The 18,183-nt window shown below is 35.6% G+C and overlaps 1 protein-coding gene across 2 annotated transcripts in view; it reads left to right on the forward strand.

Moving 5' to 3' along the window:
- KIF3A (kinesin family member 3A) overlaps positions 1-14,504 on the forward strand; it is a 51,308-nt gene extending 36,804 nt beyond the window's left edge. Inside the window, exons 10-19 of one of the 2 annotated variants that reach the window (XM_032425174.1) lie at positions 275-346; positions 2,438-2,446; positions 5,603-5,759; positions 6,157-6,337; positions 6,935-7,045; positions 7,402-7,527; positions 8,912-8,965; positions 9,327-9,395; positions 9,978-10,102; positions 12,069-14,504. In XM_032425174.1, coding sequence (XP_032281065.1) covers positions 275-346; positions 2,438-2,446; positions 5,603-5,759; positions 6,157-6,337; positions 6,935-7,045; positions 7,402-7,527; positions 8,912-8,965; positions 9,327-9,395; positions 9,978-10,102; positions 12,069-12,117 — 953 coding nt within the window. In that variant the 3' untranslated portion in view covers positions 12,118-14,504. The remainder of the gene's footprint in view (positions 1-274; positions 347-2,437; positions 2,447-5,602; positions 5,760-6,156; positions 6,338-6,934; positions 7,046-7,401; positions 7,528-8,911; positions 8,966-9,326; positions 9,396-9,977; positions 10,103-12,068) is intronic. The other variant, XM_032425173.1, reaches the window with a different exon arrangement.
- The last annotated feature ends 3,679 nt before the right edge of the window (positions 14,505-18,183 follow it).

The raw sequence follows: 18,183 nt of genomic DNA on the forward strand, positions 1-18,183 counted from the left end.
ATGACCTGAGCCGAAGGCAGATGCTTAACCAACTGAGCCACCCAGGCGCCCCAGGAACGCAGTTTCTAACTGCCCCGTTTGGCTTTGTAACGAGAGAATATTGGGTAGTCTACAAAGACTGGTGTTAAGGGAAAGTACATTTTGGTTCTTTAATGCAAAGCGTGATTTTTCTTTAAAATTCTCTCTGTGGAACTGAATTTTCCTGTGTGTATGTGTTCATTTTCTTGTCTCCTCTTCCTTTGGCTCCCGTCGGGCTCACTTCCTTGTCTTCCAGGCAGTAGCAGCGGCAGTAGCTCAGACTCTACATGCTCTGTCATAGAGAAGCCTCTGGATAAGTCCTTGCCCAGTGAGTGCTAGCTCTTACATTCTCTCACGGAGCTTTGGCTTTCCCATCACCCATGGGCTTCATTTCAGAAATGCTGCGCTGCTCCCCGTCATTACTTAAAGAGTACATGTTGGACTTCTCAGCAGAACAAAGCATGTGATGATTTCCCCCTTCCTCATTGCTTCCAGTTAACTGTAACTGTTAAAACGTGTGCTTAACGCTTATGTTTGAGACAATGGAAGAGAGATTCGTGCTTTTGCAATTGAGATAATGTAAAGAGAGCTAGTAAGCTGTCTGAAAGAATAATTCTTATGGTTCCTTTTTATGTTTCAGGATAAACTTCCAATCCTGGTCAGTATAAGGGACGTGCAGTAATGAAGCCTGAATTTCTAAAAGTACCGATTACATTTGGCAACACACCAATGCCCATTATAACATGTCTTAAGTTATAAAGATTTTATGCTTTGGTGTCCTACTCTTAGGGGTAGCTTAAGATTGAAAGCTCCCAAAGTTTGAAGCAAGTAAAGATACATTGGATAGTCTTTTATTTCAAATGGCCACTTTCCTCTGTTTCTCAACTACCTGCTTGATTTTAAGAAATTTTCTAAGCTATGATTAGAGAATTCAGATCCACAAGAAGTTAATGCAGGATCTGTCTAGACGTATTTCAGTCATAAAGGCTTTTTCTTAAACCTTAAATCAGTTGAAAAGTATTACTAATTTTATTTATATTTTTAGAAGAAAAGGGAATTGATTTTTTTTTCTACTAGATTGCAGCTTACTGCCTTTTAAAGCATTATCTGTGTACTTAACTTTTCTAAAACTAGTAACAAACACATTTGGTTATTCTTACGCATTTAGCTTTCTGGAGGAAGAATTCCAAGAATATTAGGAATCATTTTCTGTCTTGACAATTCTTACATTTTACCAAAACAATTAATTTTATAGGACAATTTGTGAAATACAAGAAATTGCTGTAGAAACCATATAGAGGTATTATTTTGTATTATAAATGGTCAGATATGAGAAAATACCTGAGTAGCATTATAATTTAAGTTTCGGTTTTAAAATTTACCTTAATCTTTAAAGAGTAGTTATATGAAAGTATGTTATGAAATGAGTTGTACTTGGTTCAATTCATGGAGTTTTGGTTACTGTTTGTGTACCTAGCACATAACATTAAGTTCTTCTGTTGTGATGTGGGCGTATTGGTGAAGTGGAAAAATGGTTTTCCCAGCATGTGGTTGCTGTGTGTAACTTGTACGTACCTTCCCTTTTAAAAATACGAATGGCTTTTTTTTAAGGTGTTCTTTGCTTGAATCATCAGTTGATCATTTACCTCAATGGGATTATAATTACCCTTAACAATCTACTAATGGATTGAATGCAAGTTCATTAGTATACAGGTGTACTTCACTTTATGCAATTAATTTTTTTTCTGAAAAAATTGCTTATAAATCACATTAGAAAATCAAATCTGTTGGGAGAACTTGCTGTCCTTAACATTTCTTTATTAAATCCTTTTGTCAATCAAATTATCACTGCAGATTACTATAATCCAATTTATCTCTTTAGTTGATTGAGGTTTTTGTGTTGGATTTTCTTAAAGGGGAGGCACACCTGTATGGGATCTTTATATTAGAACATTGAATTGGGAAATTTTGGAAATTGACAATGCAAATTTTGCTACTTTTAACTTACTGATTTTTCAAATTGACAATTTTCTGTTTTGTCCTTTTACGTTACTTCCCAGATCTTAGCAGTTTCCCAATTCCATGTGTACCATTAGTATAACCACTTGGTGCTGAACTGTTATATTTGCAGAAGTCTGGGAGTCATTGTAAGCTCTTGAGATCGATTTGAATTGTAATCTTAGTCTAAATTAATGTTATTTGCTTTAATTACATCTCTGATTGTGTTGAATATGTTTTTCTTTTTACATAAAGCTGCTCTTTTTCAGTTTTGATGATTTATTTCTATATTTATACTATAAATAAATGCTGTTAAACATTTTTCTTTGTTTTACAAAGGAAATAATGTTTTTCTTTTTTTCCTCTTCATCTCTGTGCATATGCTTCCTGTCTACGATTTGCTTACTACTCTTACTGAAAGATCAAGCAGGTTGGTGTGATTGATTTGCACTCCACATGGTACAATTATTTAAACTATAAAGAACTTTGTTATTTAACTACATTATATTTTTTAAATTTAATAGTTTTTTTCAAGGTAAGTATCTGTCTTGTATTTCAAAAAATCTTTCAACATTAGCTCTTTTTTTTTTTAACTTTTTCTCCTAAATTAAAAAAAAAAATTCATTTCAGTTTTTGTTCAGGAAGATATTAGGAACATTCTTGTTTCCAAACTATGTTTTTAGAAGAACAATTCAGAAGTTTTAGATTGACAGTGACAACCATACTGGATTCTCTAGACCTAATTGACAAAATAGACAAATATAACACCAGAACCAGATGACATGATCTTTTTTCCTACGTTTTTAAAGACCCGTTAAACCAAATTTTGGTAATACAAATTTAAATGATTTTCACTTTCAAGCTTTTTTTTTAAAGCAAGGAGTCAAATGCCTGGTTACTTATGTCCGTAGGTGCTCATGTAATGAAAATAAAATTAATTCAGTTAAGTCTTCCCAAAATTCTTCCCTTTCACTTTATCTTGCCGAAGTTCATTTTGGCAGTTTTGGTTGGAACACATGGCAAAGAGCAACTAAAAGTATTACTACTCCTGTTTGGCTTAATTAAATACCGTATGACATCACCTTTTTTTTTAAGATTTGTTTACCTGAAATTTTGTGCTGAATTGTATCATGCAGTATTAGAAGAAGGATTTTTGGTTGGTTTGGTTAAGATTTTTAGAAGATCTTAAAAAAAAACAATCTAAAAGTGACTTTTAGTGATGTCATGATTTTAAGTTCCTGGTTAGGAAAGTTGGAATATATTCACATTTAGCCTAATACATTATTTGGAGAGAAATACAGTGATTTATCTGAATAATACTGGCTAAAAATTATGTTACTTAAATATCAAACTTTTGAAACTGAACCTAGCTATAAATGCATGGTCATCTCTATGAGAATGTTGTAAGAGCACAGTAAGATTTTTGCTGCTAAAGCATAAGTTGGAAAATACTACCTGAATGGTTTTTAGTAACTAATGCAATTCAGGCCTAGTAGTAATTCATCAACAGGTTGTGCTTTTGTATTTCTACATGTAATATCTTTTTAATTTACTGCCTCTTAATGGGGTTGGAAACTGTAAGTTTTTAACTTACAGTTAACCAAACAATTAGAACCCTACATGCTTAAAAATTAATGTGCATATGTTTATCAGATCATTTCCACTATACTGTTAGTATCCATGTCTTCAGAGGTTTTTTTATCTTAACATACTTGCTGTTTTTTCTTTAAATATTTGTAATTCTGAGGTAGAAAGTAAGTTATAATTTTTTAATGCATGCACTTTATTTATTTTTAAAGATTTTATTTTTACATAGTCCCTATACCCAACGTGGGGTTCAAACTCACAACCCCAAGATCAAGAGTTGGATGCTCTACCAGCTACACCAGCCAGGCGCCCTCTGCATGCACTTAACTTTATACTTGAATCTACACTTTCCCCCCTCAAATTTCTCAGAAATAGTACTACTGAGTAGAAATCCTTTCTAGGAGTTCACTGTGAACAGGAATTAGATTACTTTTTAAAATTATTTTTTTTAACAGCATAAATCAGAACATTCAATATAGGTGACTGCGCCAAAGAAGCCAACATATTCAGGTCTACATCCTGACTTTTGGAATGCAATGAATCACACCACACCAAAGCATGAATTTGGATCAGTGCTCTTATTTACTCTTTTATTTAACTGACTTGTTTTGTGGCTTAAGTTCGCTTTGGACTTTTATTTCTATAGAAGTGAAGGGTAATGTATTTTAAACCCTTGGGTTTTTTTTTTTTTTTAAATATAATTGTATCCTAAAGATTTGAAGTCTATGAATAATTCTTCATCTCATAGTTTCTGAAAGTATATATTCAGATATATATCTGCATCATCATTATTTTTCAGTTCTCTTTCCTTGTTAGCAGGAGGGGCTAGCTTTTGGGTGGAGGCATTAACAATTTATAAACTCCTCTGGTTTACATTCTTCTGTGGTCCTTTGGGAAGGAAGTTAAGAATGACAGAAAGCTTTCAGGAGAGCCTCACACCAGTTCTACGAAAAGTTTGTTTTTCTAAAGGAAAGTGTGTTTCAAAGAAATTGTATTACCAGAAATGAATTCTATTTGATTCAGTTTCATAACCAGTTTAATAACCTAGTTTTTTATTTTCTCTTTTTGATTTCTCATTTTAATTTTATGATTTTCAAATTCATTCAATAAGCTTTTATTGAACATCTGTTGTGTGTATATGAAACACTCTACTGGGCACTATAGTCAAAATAATCAATTGGAAGCTGTATTTCCAGCTTTATTATTTGGTAGTATTTCTACTTATATTTGATACTTGGCATATTTAAAATGGCTTAGGTTTAGGATCCTCGTTTGACATAGTAACAAGCTATTTTAGTTGCTCATTTAAGATATGATGATAGATCATGGTAGCTCAGCAACTTTATGTAAAATACCTGGTTAATTATAATATAACCATTATATAATTAGTATAAAACTTCGTCCTTTAAGGTATACTAGGTATGAGATGAAATACTTCCAAATAATTTTATTAGACATAAATTTTAGAAAAACTCTGAAGATACATATTAGAAACTTGCTATTTTGCCTGAGACTTTTATCTGTGCAATTTATGTCTATATGTGACTTCTGTTTATTCATTTATTTTAGTAAGTTTTGGGGAGGTATTTTGGGAGGCCACTTGATTTTGTACCTAGTTATCAGAAAAAAGTGACTAAATAATTATACTGCTTTTTTGAACAGATATCTTATTTGGGGACCCATAAATCCTTTGGTTTTTTAAATTTATTTGGCTTTCCTTTATTAACCTTTTTCTTTTTTTTCCTACTTACCTGTTTTGCTTCTCTTTCACATACTTTTGTTCTTAGTTATCATTGCACAATTACACAACATTTTGTTTAGCAATTAGTTAAAAAGTTATTCTAGGAACATAATAAATAGAAATAAAATATTTATTTGATTTCCTTAAAATGTTGTATTTTATATTATTGAGGAATGTATCTTTTATAATTGAAGATAATTTACACAAATCTGAAAAATTGGCTCCAAAGTGATTGTTGGAATTAAATGACTCATATAGGTAAAAAGAAAGTATCCCCAGATAAGATGGTTGAAATGCAAGCAAAAATTGATGAGGAGAGAAAAGCACTTGAAACAAAGCTTGATATGGAAGAAGAAGAAAGAAACAAGGCTAGAGCTGAATTAGAGAAACGGGAGAAAGATCTTCTTAAGGCCCAGTGAGTATTACTTAATTGAGATGGATTCGTGATTTAAATTTCTGGTATTTTTCATAGGATATATAAGAAAGAAAATTGAATAGTAGTTAAAGGCTTGATTTTTGTCTCTCGAATAGCTTTTTTGGATAGAGGGTTTTGTTGTATGTGTTCTATATCCAAAAATTACATCTGTTTTTATTATTTCATCTCTATGTAGGAGGAAAAATTATCAGTGAACTTGGATGTTATAGATTAAATCATAAGTTAATTTATACTACCCTGTGATATAATTTGATAGAGGTGTTACATAATTATATCCCAATTTTAAAATTTTGCCTCCAGATACCTGTAAAGTTTTGGGAAATGATATTGGTAGAATAGTAGATAATTGATGGATATTCTCATTTTTAATCAACAGACAAGAACATCAGTCTTTGCTAGAGAAATTATCTGCACTGGAGAAGAAGGTAATTGTGGGTGGTGTTGATTTGTTGGCAAAAGCTGAGGAACAAGAGAAACTTCTTGAAGAATCTAATATGGAACTGGAAGAACGGAGGAAAAGAGCAGAGCAACTTCGCAGAGAACTTGAGGAAAAAGAGGTAATGTGACTTTCTGGTTTTGGTTGACACTTTGCCTTAAGTATTTAAGTCCTCTAGTGAAAAGCTTTATATCTATCATCTTTAATTAATTAAGTGTAGTGGACACACAGTGTTACACTAGTTTCAGATGTACAACATAGAGTGATTAAACTTCTCTATATGTTATTCTGTGCTCACCACAAGTGCAGCTGTCATCTGTCACCGTATAATCCTATTACAGTACGATTGACTATATTCCCTGTGCTGTACCTTTCATCCCCATGACTTATTCCATAACCAAAGGCCTGTACCTCCACTCCGCTTCACCCATTTTCCTGTCTCCCCCCAGGCCCAACCATCAGTTTGTTTTCTGTAGTGATGGGTCTGTTTCTGCTTTTTGTTTGTCTGCTTGTTCATTTGTTTTGTTTTTCAGATTGCACATATAAGTGAAATCATATGGTATTTATCTTATATCTATAATCTTAATAAAATTTTAAAGCAGATCTGTGAATTGCTTTGAAAGATAATAGTTGCTAAACATTTTTATCATTTGTTAAAAAATTAAATTTTTGATTTAATGAAGAAAATTATTCTAAAGTTTATCAATTTTTGTTGTAGCAAGAACGCTTGGATATTGAAGAAAAATATACCAGCTTGCAAGAGGAAGCACAGGGAAAAACCAAGAAATTAAAGAAAGTTTGGACTATGCTGATGGCTGCCAAATCAGAGGTTGGTCTCCTAGAAATTATCTATAAAGGTAGCTCTGAATTAAAAAAAAAAAAAATTCTTTGAGTAAGTATGATTAAGAATCCTAAAGAGATCTTAATGTATGCTTACAATTTTAAAGAAATAACATTTTCTCCTTTGTGTGCAATTTCAAATTTTAGCTATTAAGCTGTATTGTATATTTCCAACCTTAATAACATGGAAATAGACAGTGATGGATAGTGTCATTCTGTCCATTGTTTGTTGAAGGAATTGAGTAAGCTCTTACAGGATTTCTTAGGCCAGTGCCTTTATCAGTTGTAATTGTTTTATATTTAAAATCTTGTTTGCCCTTAATATTTTTATTGATTTTCTGGTAGATGGCTGATCTCCAACAGGAGCACCAGAGGGAAATTGAAGGCCTACTGGAGAATATTCGACAGCTTAGCCGGGAGCTCCGGCTTCAGATGCTTATCATTGATAACTTCATACCTCAAGATTATCAGGTAAGAGGGAAGTTCTCTGTTCTAGATATTATATCACTGCCTGGGGTGAAGAAATGAGGAATTAAATTATAATTTGATGGTAAATATCTACATTTCAGTTATTGACAGTAAAATTTTCCTGAACTAATGCCATCACATTTCACTTCAGCTGTTAACTTTTCTTAATACATAATTCTATGAGTATGTAAGTATCTAAGAATTTCTCAGCCCTTTGGAGGAACCTAGATTTATATAATTGCATTCAGAATCAAGGTATAGGTCCTAGTTATACATTCAATATAATTAATCCTATAAATAGAATAAACAGAACTCCTTTGCTAATTTTTCTCCCTGCTTATGGATACCAATTGTGTGTGTGTGTGTCTATATATGGCGTAGTGTGGTGTATATGATAAAATAAACATAACATGAAATTTACCTTTTTAAACTATTTTTAAGAATACAGTTCAGGGGTGCCTGTGTGGCTCAGTTAAGCGTCCGACTCTTGATTTCAGCTCAGGCATGATCTCAGAGACGTGAGTTTGAGCCCTGCGTCCAGCTCTGTGCTCAGAGGGGAGTCTGCTTGATACTCTCTTTCTCCCTCTGCCCTTCCCTCCTTTCTCTTTCTCTCTCTCCCTCTCTCTCTCCAAAATAAATAAATTTTGAAAGAAAAAAAAAAAAAGAATACAGTTCAGTGACATTAAGTACATTCACAGCATGTTGCAGTCATCCCTGCTATCCATCTCCAGGTGGATGCTGATTCTTAATTCTAGTATAACTTTAAAATCTCAGCCTTTCTTTTTCTTTATTCAAAATTTCTACTTTTCTAGTACATTTTAGTAAACCTTAACATACTGATTTTTCAAAAAATGTGAGTATATAAAGATTTTTTTCTGAAAATAAGCCTTAATATTTTTTTCCTTTGGACCTCAGGAGCACAGAATTAATTATTGGTTCATGGTACATTCTTCTTATTGGTCTTTGGATGACCTGCCTTTATTTAGTTGGTTAGTTTTGTTTGTTTGTTTGTTTTGGTTATTTTGTAGTGAACTTGTCATCAATAACAAAAGCTAATACCACAACAGTAACCTACTTCTAACCAAATGGTTTTCCTCTTCCCTCTTCCATCCCTTTGCCTCTTCCAACTCAAGGTAACCATCATCCTGAATCCCATGTTTTTCATGTTCTTTCCTTGCTTTTTATGGAAGAATATAGTTTACTTGCATTTACATGTATTCTTTCAAAGTCTGTATTTTTAAATATATAAAAAAGTTATAATGCAGTATATAATGTTTCGAGGCATCTTTTTTTTACTTAATATGTTAAGGTTTTAGTTTTGTGAATATTTTCCAGTATTTCAAATGTTATTAAATATTAAAAGTAGACCATCTTTGATTCTTAAAAGGAAATGATTGAAAACTATGTCCATTGGAATGAAGACATAGGAGAATGGCAGCTAGTGAGTATTATCTTCATCCTTCCATGAAATACTTATGGAGTGTTTCCTATAGACTGGATCTGTGCTGGCTGTGAGGGGAGAAAGATGGTCCAGAGAATGAATCAGATGAGAATGCACTAGGGTGGATAAGATGTTTTCCTAATTAACTATATCATAACACACAGACGTTTCAGGGGAAATGGTGTAGTTTGGGACTTCATAGGACTGTATGATCTGTAAATCCTTTTTTTTTTCAGCATTCAAATTTTGAGCATGTTTTATGAGTGTAACATCAGTATATCTCATAGTAATTTGCCTCATTTATAGTACTAATTGCTAATTAAGACATTTTTCCTCCCTCCCCTTTTTTTCCTTTTTTGAGAAATGTGTTGCCTACACAGGAAATAACATGAGGAAGCAGACTCCAGCTCCTGATAAAAAAGAGAAAGATGTAAGAGTGCTTTTTTTTTTTTTTTTTTTATAACTACAGTTCCTTTATTAGGAATTGGGTTACTAAATTCTGTTATCAATATGATATAAATTAATCAGCTCTGCTGAAAAATAGGTGGATCTCTTGGGAAGAGAAGCCCCAGGAGGGGTGATAGAGGACCTTTCTGTTCTCAGTCATGAGGGCAGGCTTATGCTTTGTACGACACGAGGGGCATGGCGGCTTCTTCAGAGCACTCTTTGCCCCCTCTCCAGACTGTGGGGGGATAGTTAGAGACCAGAATGGGTCTGTACTTCTGCGAACTAGACCTAGACTTGGGTCAGCAAGAGCAGCAGTTGCAGGGAAAACAGCAGCAGTCCCCCTTTCCTGTAAAGGAATTTATAGTGTGTTGGGGCTTCTTATTTACCACCCCTTGGTGAATATATCTGAGACAAATGGCATTAGAAGAAGATATCCTTAGACATTTCTTTGGTCTTGTGTTCTGCAGATTTTTTCTAGGAGTTTATTCAGTTTTTTACATCTTCCCCCAACATCTGGTTTAAATCCTTTCTATAAGAGTGTCTTGTGTTTGTTCCCTTTACTTAGCCCTTTGAAGTGGACCTTTCCCACGTGTATCTTGCCTACACTGAGGAGAGCCTCCGGCAGTCCTTGATGAAATTAGAGAGGCCACGGACTTCGAAGGGGAAAGCAAGGCCTAAGACAGGGCGAAGGTAAGGACTGCCTTTCAGTACTAGGAAATAAAGGCAGCAGGATATTCTAATTAGACACATTTAGAGGAGATTTAGTTGTAATAAGTATTTTAGCTGTATTAAAAAGCTGCATTTTAGATGTATTTAAATAAATATTAATCCTTATGTAGTTATGATTTGAGTAAGTGAAAACTAAAGAATTAAGTCTTCCAGCCTCTTTAGCCCTCCTCAGTAACAGAGTTTATTTTTAATTTACTTTGTTCTATCCAAATGTATTAGAAGTCATCTGTTATCTTAATCCCTTAATTCTTAATAATAATTCTTCTAGTGAGATGCTGATTCATTTGCCTGGTCGACTCCCAAGGTCTTGTATTTGCTGCCTTGCTTTTCTATCATAAACTTTGCCCCAAGAACCTTGACCTTCTCAGTCACCAGTTAAAGAAAACTTGTCTGACCATCTTTCCCTCTCCTTTGAGTACTGGTTTTGACTGTTGAGTAGTCTATATGTATCATAACAAGCCCAGGGAAATCGGGATGGAGCTTATTTCTTCTCTCCCTTCCCTACATCAAGTACTACTCTGCTTATTTAAACCGATTGTAATACTTGGGGCTCCTGAAATGATAGGAAATAATAAGCTTATTTTTCTCCCTACTTTGAGTATAGAGACTTCTGAGTTACATGTAAGATAAAGTTGGTATGGTTTTAATATTTTTGTGTTACATAATATCATAGATATAGCCTAACATTTATAAATTTCGTATAGTTGAACTCAGGAGGAATCAATAGCATTTTAAAAGTGTACGAGTTTTTTACCTTTTTTAGCATTTAGATGCCAGTTGTTAAAAACTTTTCGTACGTCAACAGAAGCCATGTGCATAATATTTAGTGAATGAAGAAGTCAAAGAAACAGAAATCCCATTAGATCTTTTGTTTTTCCATTTTTTAATAGAGATATTTTCCTCTTAACTCTGCAGTTGATAAGAAAAATTATAGTGAAGGGTGATGATAAGCGGTAAGGCAGTTGGCCTCAGTGTAGGAGAAAAATAAACAGTGGCTGGGACTGGGGCAAAGTGGAGAGTGGTCTGTCTGGAGTAAGTGGCTACTACCCCTGTTCCTAGTTAGTTTGGGGAATAAAGGGACCATTGCTGCTGGATCTTCTCGTTTCAAAGGAGGAGCCAAAATCCAGATTATTTACATGACATCTCACAGTTTTTGTCACTTTTTTTTTTTTTAACCATAAGGACCTAAAACAAACAATTTGATAAGGTATGTGGTTACAGTTTTCAGAATACTCACTTAAAAATATTTATTTTGTGGTTTAACATAAAAAAAGTTCATTTGAGCCTACATTAGATGAGCCACACTTACCATTCTCTGTGTACCAAAATTCGCCTTCTGTATTATGAAAATCATAGATGGCCATAAACATAGGTAAATATAGATAACATAAGGTTTATTGATACTGCGTTACTTCACCTGATAATGTTCAATGGGATATCCTTAGTAGAAATGCGTAGGTCAGTGTGCCAAGCACAATTCCAGTGAACACAGTACGTTCGTGTAGCATTTCCGTGGTCCATTGTCTGTAAGGTGTTGCTTCAGATGATTTGTGTCTCCTTTTTTCACTGAGTGAGCTTGTACCTTCAGCATGCCCCAGAACAGATAATCAAGGGGTTCAGGTCTGACAAGCATGCAGCCCACGTGGCCTAGCCCATCTAGTCCAGCTTTAGAAGTTTTCATCCACTCAACCCCTTACATTCTGGTTGGGGGCGTGGAGTGCCGTGCTCTCGCTCTCGCTCCTACTTGAGGCAGCTTCCCCTGGCCTAAAAAGGTGGGCTTTAATTGATCTCTTAACATAGACCTGTCAAACGTTGGCCTGTTTCTAGACCTTATGGCCACCCTGTATTACCTGCTTCCTAATGTAAAGTGTTTGCATTCAGTCTTCTAGGAAAGCATTCATGTTTTCTTTTTCTCTCCTCCAAACAGAAAGCGTTCTGCAAAGCCTGAAACTGTACTTGACTCTTTACTTCAGTAAATGTTACAGACTTAAAGTCACAATAAAAATTAGTGATATTCTCATGCCTGGACAAAATCTTTACTTAAAACACTGAAGACTATTCTGTAATTTCAAATAATGGAAGCTGTAAGTCGTGGAGTAAGACTGGAACTAATGAATTGCCTAATAAGTCTTAGTCAATATAAATATTAATGTCATATTAAAATTGTACAACTGGTAATTCTTCAAATTGTCATATTACGCTCCAGTTTATACTGTGAAGGGAAGTTGGGGGAGCAGCTCATACTATAGAGAGTTGCAGTTTAAATATATACGTAAATCTGCTAGTGATTTATTCAACTGCTGTAATGATTAGGTAACTAGATAGTCAAAATAGAAGAAAAATGTAAGTCCTGTTTTGCACACAGAAAGTAGCAGATCTCATTGTCCTGTGTTGTGCTGTCATATATGAATGTGTGGGCTACATGTCTAAGACATTATTCGATCCTAACACCCGCGTGGCCTGTTTAAAAATGTTCTAATTTTTATACTAACATTGTGTTTTAAGTATAAGATAACTCATGTTACTGATCTTTAGAAAATTTTATAATTCAACAGTCTTTAGAAGTATACATGTTTAAAATACAAAAGTTGGAAATATGTTTCTTCTGGACCTCTCGACCATTTCTGCCACTTCAAGTCAAATGCACTATTTTTGTTCTGGTTTTGTGTTCTCTTGAAGCATTGAATTTGTATGTAGATAGAAAGGAGTCACAGTTGCAGAAAATTAAGAAGCTAATATTGGTCACTGATCTTTGCCCATATGTGTATATTTTCTAAAATTCACTTTGAAGTGTGACTAATGGATGATTGCTTTCCTATGTCTGAGTTCTAATTGTGATGGAAATTGCTCTATATCTCCCAACTGAGAAAGGTCTCCATTCTCCACAAAATGCAACCAAAGCAGGAAATATGTGTCTTTTAATTCTTTGGCTTTAAAACACTTTGTTTTGCTTTTATTCATATTTTATAAAAAGAAAATATTTTTCCCTTAATTCCTTTTATTGACAACTCCCAGTTAGACCATATTCCTCTAAAAATAAGAAATTTTATTTTATAGTAAATAAGTTGTAGTAGAATTGTTCTTATGTTGGCTGCTTACAAAATTTTAAATTTTTTGTAAGTCAAGCTACTCCTAAACCACTTAATATTTTATCTTTTATGATTTTAAAATTATGTAATCAGCCCTGAAGTCCATTGGTTGCAAGTTTGAGACTTCATAAATAAGTATTTACTAAGTGAACAGTATTTTAATAAGTTTGGTTAAATATTGGTTTGTAGTTACAAAGCTGTATATGGAGTGGGGGTGAGCGAAGGTGGCGGACTTGTGAGGTGGTGGTAAAAATGTGTCCCTAAATTTAAAGTACATTCCAAAGGTGGTGTACTAAATGTCCTGTGTATAGTGAATATTTTCTAGTTAATAAGAATTGCATTTAACTGGCAGCATTTTCTTTGTAATGTGTAAGATAGTTAGAAGTTTATGACTTCTGTGGGGCATTGTTTAGGTACTGTGAAGACTAGAGGTAAATTTGTGTCTTGTAAAAGCTTGGTGTGCACAGAATATCTTGGCAATTGTAGATGCACATTTAACTGTTAGTATTTGCTCTAGAAATATCTTCATTTTACCAGTAGAAAAAAACAGATGCAGACTTCTTTTTAAAAGTCCTTATCTCTAGCCTTTAACCATCCAGTTAATAGGAAAGGAATAACTCTATTTTTTATTTATTTTATTTTATTTTTGAGTAGAGTTGACACCGTGTTCCATTAGTTTCAGGTGGAAAACATGATTCACCTGCTCTGTTACGCTGTGCTCACCACAAGTGTAGCTCCCCATCTGTCACCAGGCAGCACTCTTAAAATATCGTTGACTGTATTCCCTTTGCTGTGGGAAAGGAATAACTTTAGCATTAAGCTTATTTAAAACATAGGACATTTAAGCCAGTATGTTAGATTTATTTTTCTATTCCACTTCCGCTGCAGTAACAAAAAGAAATCTGTAAAAAGTCAAAACAATGAGGAATTTACAAAACAGGCCACTTTAGTAGTTATTATTTTTTTTAAAGCATTTACATTAGAACTGATTATACCAGATGTACATTAGATATTCATTTTATGAAATACCAAAATAAGATGTTCAAGCCAGGCTTGAATATCCATATGAAAACATGGATACTGACTTTAGAGTTACTCATTTAGCTTTAATCATAGCAATTCTGTGGTTTCTTCACGTGTACTGTGTCTTTGTCCATAAAATGAAATATTTTGTAACTTCAGTGTTAATTTCGTGAAAGGATATAGATGAAGAAACCTCATTATTTGAAATAAATAGGCAAATTTAAAATGAGTGTCACAGGGGCGCCTGGGTGGCTCAGTCGTTAAGCGTCTGCCTTCGGCTCAGGTCATGATCCCAGGGTCCTGGGATCGAGCCCCACATCGGGCTCCCTGCTCAGCAGGAAGCCTGCTTCTCTCTCTCCCACTCCCCCGGCTTGTGTTCCCTCTCTCGCTGTGTCTCTCTATGTCAAATTAAAAAAAAAAAAAAATCTTAAAATGAGTGTCACATATAAATAGGTTGTCGAGTATTTTCTCTTTAATTTAAAAAAGTAATGTTTATTTATTAAAAGATACCTTGGTAGAATGTATGTTCTTTAATAAACCCTGTTTTAAAATCTCAATTATATATACTAATAATTAAGATATTAAAATATAGTAGTACCCCCCATTTTTGTTTAGACTCTTGTAAAATATAAGCTTAACCAAGGTATAGGGGGGTGGCTTGCATCTTTGTGTTTATCTGGCAAGTAGAGTCCATTTGACAAGGTATGTCCTCTTTTTTTCTGGGGGAAGGGGACCTTTTTTGCAGCAAGAAATTTAAGGTTACTTTGGGGGAGGGGGTCAGTACTACTTCGTCTGTAACATGTTTTTTTAAAAGTTATGATTATGGATTTTGGGTTGTTGTTTTCAGTCTTTTAAAAATACCTTTCCCCTTAACTCTTATATTAAGGGAAGTCCCTCTTTCCTACAGGGCTCTGAATTAAGGAATGGGTAGAGTTTACATTTAAGCACGCCAGTGTCTGCCCAATTTCTTAATGTATACATTTGTTTTCCTTTTTAGTGATTCTTTGTTCTTAAAATGCTAGAAGAAAACATAGCTCTTCCTAGTGCCTTTGAACTTATACTGTAGTTTGATTAATTTAAATCATTAATAACTTCAGTAGGATTACTACAATACTGTATACTGGCCAAAATTGCATATCTTATAATGAGTTTGTTGCATTAATTTCAAAAGCCACACCTTCATTGTATTTTATGTATAAATTGTATTTGTTCAAGTTGTATATATTGATATTGTATGTATACATGCAGCATGGGTAAGTTAGAAATAAAAATCTTTACCTAATACCTATAGTGGTGGTCTGCTTCTTTCCCGAACTGTCTTGTGTTTACGTCCATCCTGATATTAGTAGGTATGCTCTTTGTGCTTGGCATCTCAATTTTGTATAGCTGAGAGAGCCCAGTGTCATTTTACACCCAAAATATTTCATGTTGTGAGTCTTGAAACAGAAATCATCATGAAACATAAACCTGGGAGAAAGGTTTTAAAATGTGCTTCTGGGGGCGCCTGGGTGGCTCAGTCGTTAAGCATCTGCCTTCAGCTCAGGTCATGATCCCAGGGTCCTGGGATCGAGTCCCACATCGGGCTCCCTGCTCAGCGGGAAGCCTGCTTCTCCCTCTCCCACTCCCCCTGCTTGTGTTCCCTCGCTCGCTGTCTCTCTCTCTCTGTTGAAAAATAAATAAAATCTTAAAAAAAAAAAAAAATGTGCTTCTGGGCACCTGGGTGGGTCAGTTGGTTAAGCGTCTGCCTTCAGCTCAGGTCGTGATCCTGGGGTCCTGGATCAGTGGGGAATCTGCTTCTCCCTCTCCCTCTGCCCTCCACTCATGCTTGCTCTCTCTCTCTGTCTCTCTCTAGTGCTCTGTCTCTCAAACAAATAAAATCTTTAAAAAATAAAAAGGTAAAATGTGCTTCTAATTGATAACATTTGGCGGGGGGCTCCTGGGTAGCTCATTCAATTAAGTGTCCCACTCTTGATTTTGGCTCAGGTCATAACCTCAAGGTCGTGAGATTGAGCCCTATTGGGCTCTGTGCTGGGCGTGGAGCCTGCTTAAAATTCTCTTTCCTTCTCCTCTGCCCCGCCCCCACCCTGCACTCTTTCTCTCTTAAAAACAAACAAACTTATTTTTACCAAAAATATTTTTATCCAAATTTTGTTATCGTTTTTCACTTGGTATTTGAGAACAGAATCTTAAAGAGGTGCATATGTAAAATGTATCTGACTAAAAGGTAAAAGGAGACATTTCTTAGCGCTAAGGTACCATGATCTCTTTTAAAAATTTTTAATGAGCTTAATCTGCAAGACAAAACATTGCTTGAATTCTTGTTAATCATGTATTCTTGTAACACGTTTATTAATTAGCAGGCTTTGCACTGGGTGGCCTTACGAAAGTCACGGCAGGCAATGAGAAGTTTTGATTCGTCAGCAAGTCTCAGAGGACTTAAACTTGCTTTTTTGCAAAGGAGACTCCTCTGGCCCTTGCTGGGCTCGCTCTCTTCCTTTTCCCAACTGCTAACTTAGGTCACACTCCTACAGTGTGTGGAACACGAAAACAAGATGAAAGACCTGCCATGGCCTAAGCAAGAGAATAAATAGTGCTGCCTTTGCATCCTCTGCCCATCTTCCCCAGTTGAGTTTTGGAGCTGCGACGCTTTCACCAAAGCCATACCACTAAGATGCACCTGCTGCCGCCCGCCCATGTTGTCAGGATGCTGCTGAGGACATTGTCTGTCCTAAGGAAGACCCTCCAGAAATCTCTTTTAAAAAGCCAAGTACAAAAAACAAAACAAAGCAAAAAACATAGCCGAGGACCAGCCTAGGGGACCACAGTTAGCCAGGGCTTGCCAGAGCAGTCCTGAAGCCACAGCCTAAACTTCAAGTGAGTTGGAGGAGCCTCTAAACACATTTGTTACAACAGTAGCTGAATGTCTCATTCTTAGGCTGTTTCATTTGCAAAACAAATCAGGTCTTCAGTCCTCCTTCGGAAGTTGAACAAATGTGTGGGAAAATGATTATGAAGAGGCTACTTCAAAAAGAACCTGTTTCCTCTCAGCATTTATCTTGGGCTTCCTGTGACCCAATCTTCAAGTTACTTTTATCAACGTTATCAGAACATCACTTTTTGTCTTACCCAAACACGTTTATGGCTCTGACTAAAGAATATGACAGATCACACGTTCTTCCACACCTGCTCCCCTCCCCCACCCCTTTTCAGAGGGCTGGGGAAATTTTAGTTTTTAATCAAAGGCTTTATTTCTCCAGTGGTACAAAGGAATTTAACTGGGACTTTTCAACTGCATAAAATATTTCTCGGAGTTGATGCTAATCTCAGTGAGAGGATATTGCCTAACCCAACCTAAAAGTACCAGAGTCATTACAGAAATATGATGTTGGCCTTGATTTCTACTCCATCACGAACTGTGCCACTCCGTCACTGGTGTCTTCTGTATTTACTGTGTGCCCACGCGGTACTGGGTGGAAGGTCTTTGCGATGCTCCAGCCTCCCCCAGGAGGGAGAGGTGACCCTGGAAATGAGAACGGCAGCTCAGCATGTCGGGGGCTGTCATTCAGGAGTGGGAATGGTGAGCGGCCAGTCCCGGTGTTCTTCCCGAGCAGCTGAGATGGTATCTAGCACATACCTACCTGAGGCTTCTTTCTTCCCAGGGAAAGTGCTTTTGAAGATGTCGCAAAAGTCGGGTAAAGCATCCCCGGCAGCAGGAGTAATACGAATCTGGCTGCCGGGGGCACGGGTAGGATGCTGGACGTAGGGCAGAAGGCCATCTGCACCGATGAGCCTGAAAAGGAAAGCGATAGGCCAGCGGGGAGTGGGAAGCCACAGAGGGATTTCAAGTGGGTCCTTCACGTCGTTTGTGTTTCAGAGAAAGAACTTGTGGAAGGTGGTGAAGGGCTAGCTAGCCGGGGGCTGGGACAACAG

Source organism: Phoca vitulina, unplaced genomic scaffold (assembly GCF_004348235.1).
Source record: "Phoca vitulina isolate PV1807 unplaced genomic scaffold, GSC_HSeal_1.0 scaffold32, whole genome shotgun sequence".
NCBI classification, from domain to species: domain Eukaryota; kingdom Metazoa; phylum Chordata; class Mammalia; order Carnivora; family Phocidae; genus Phoca; species Phoca vitulina.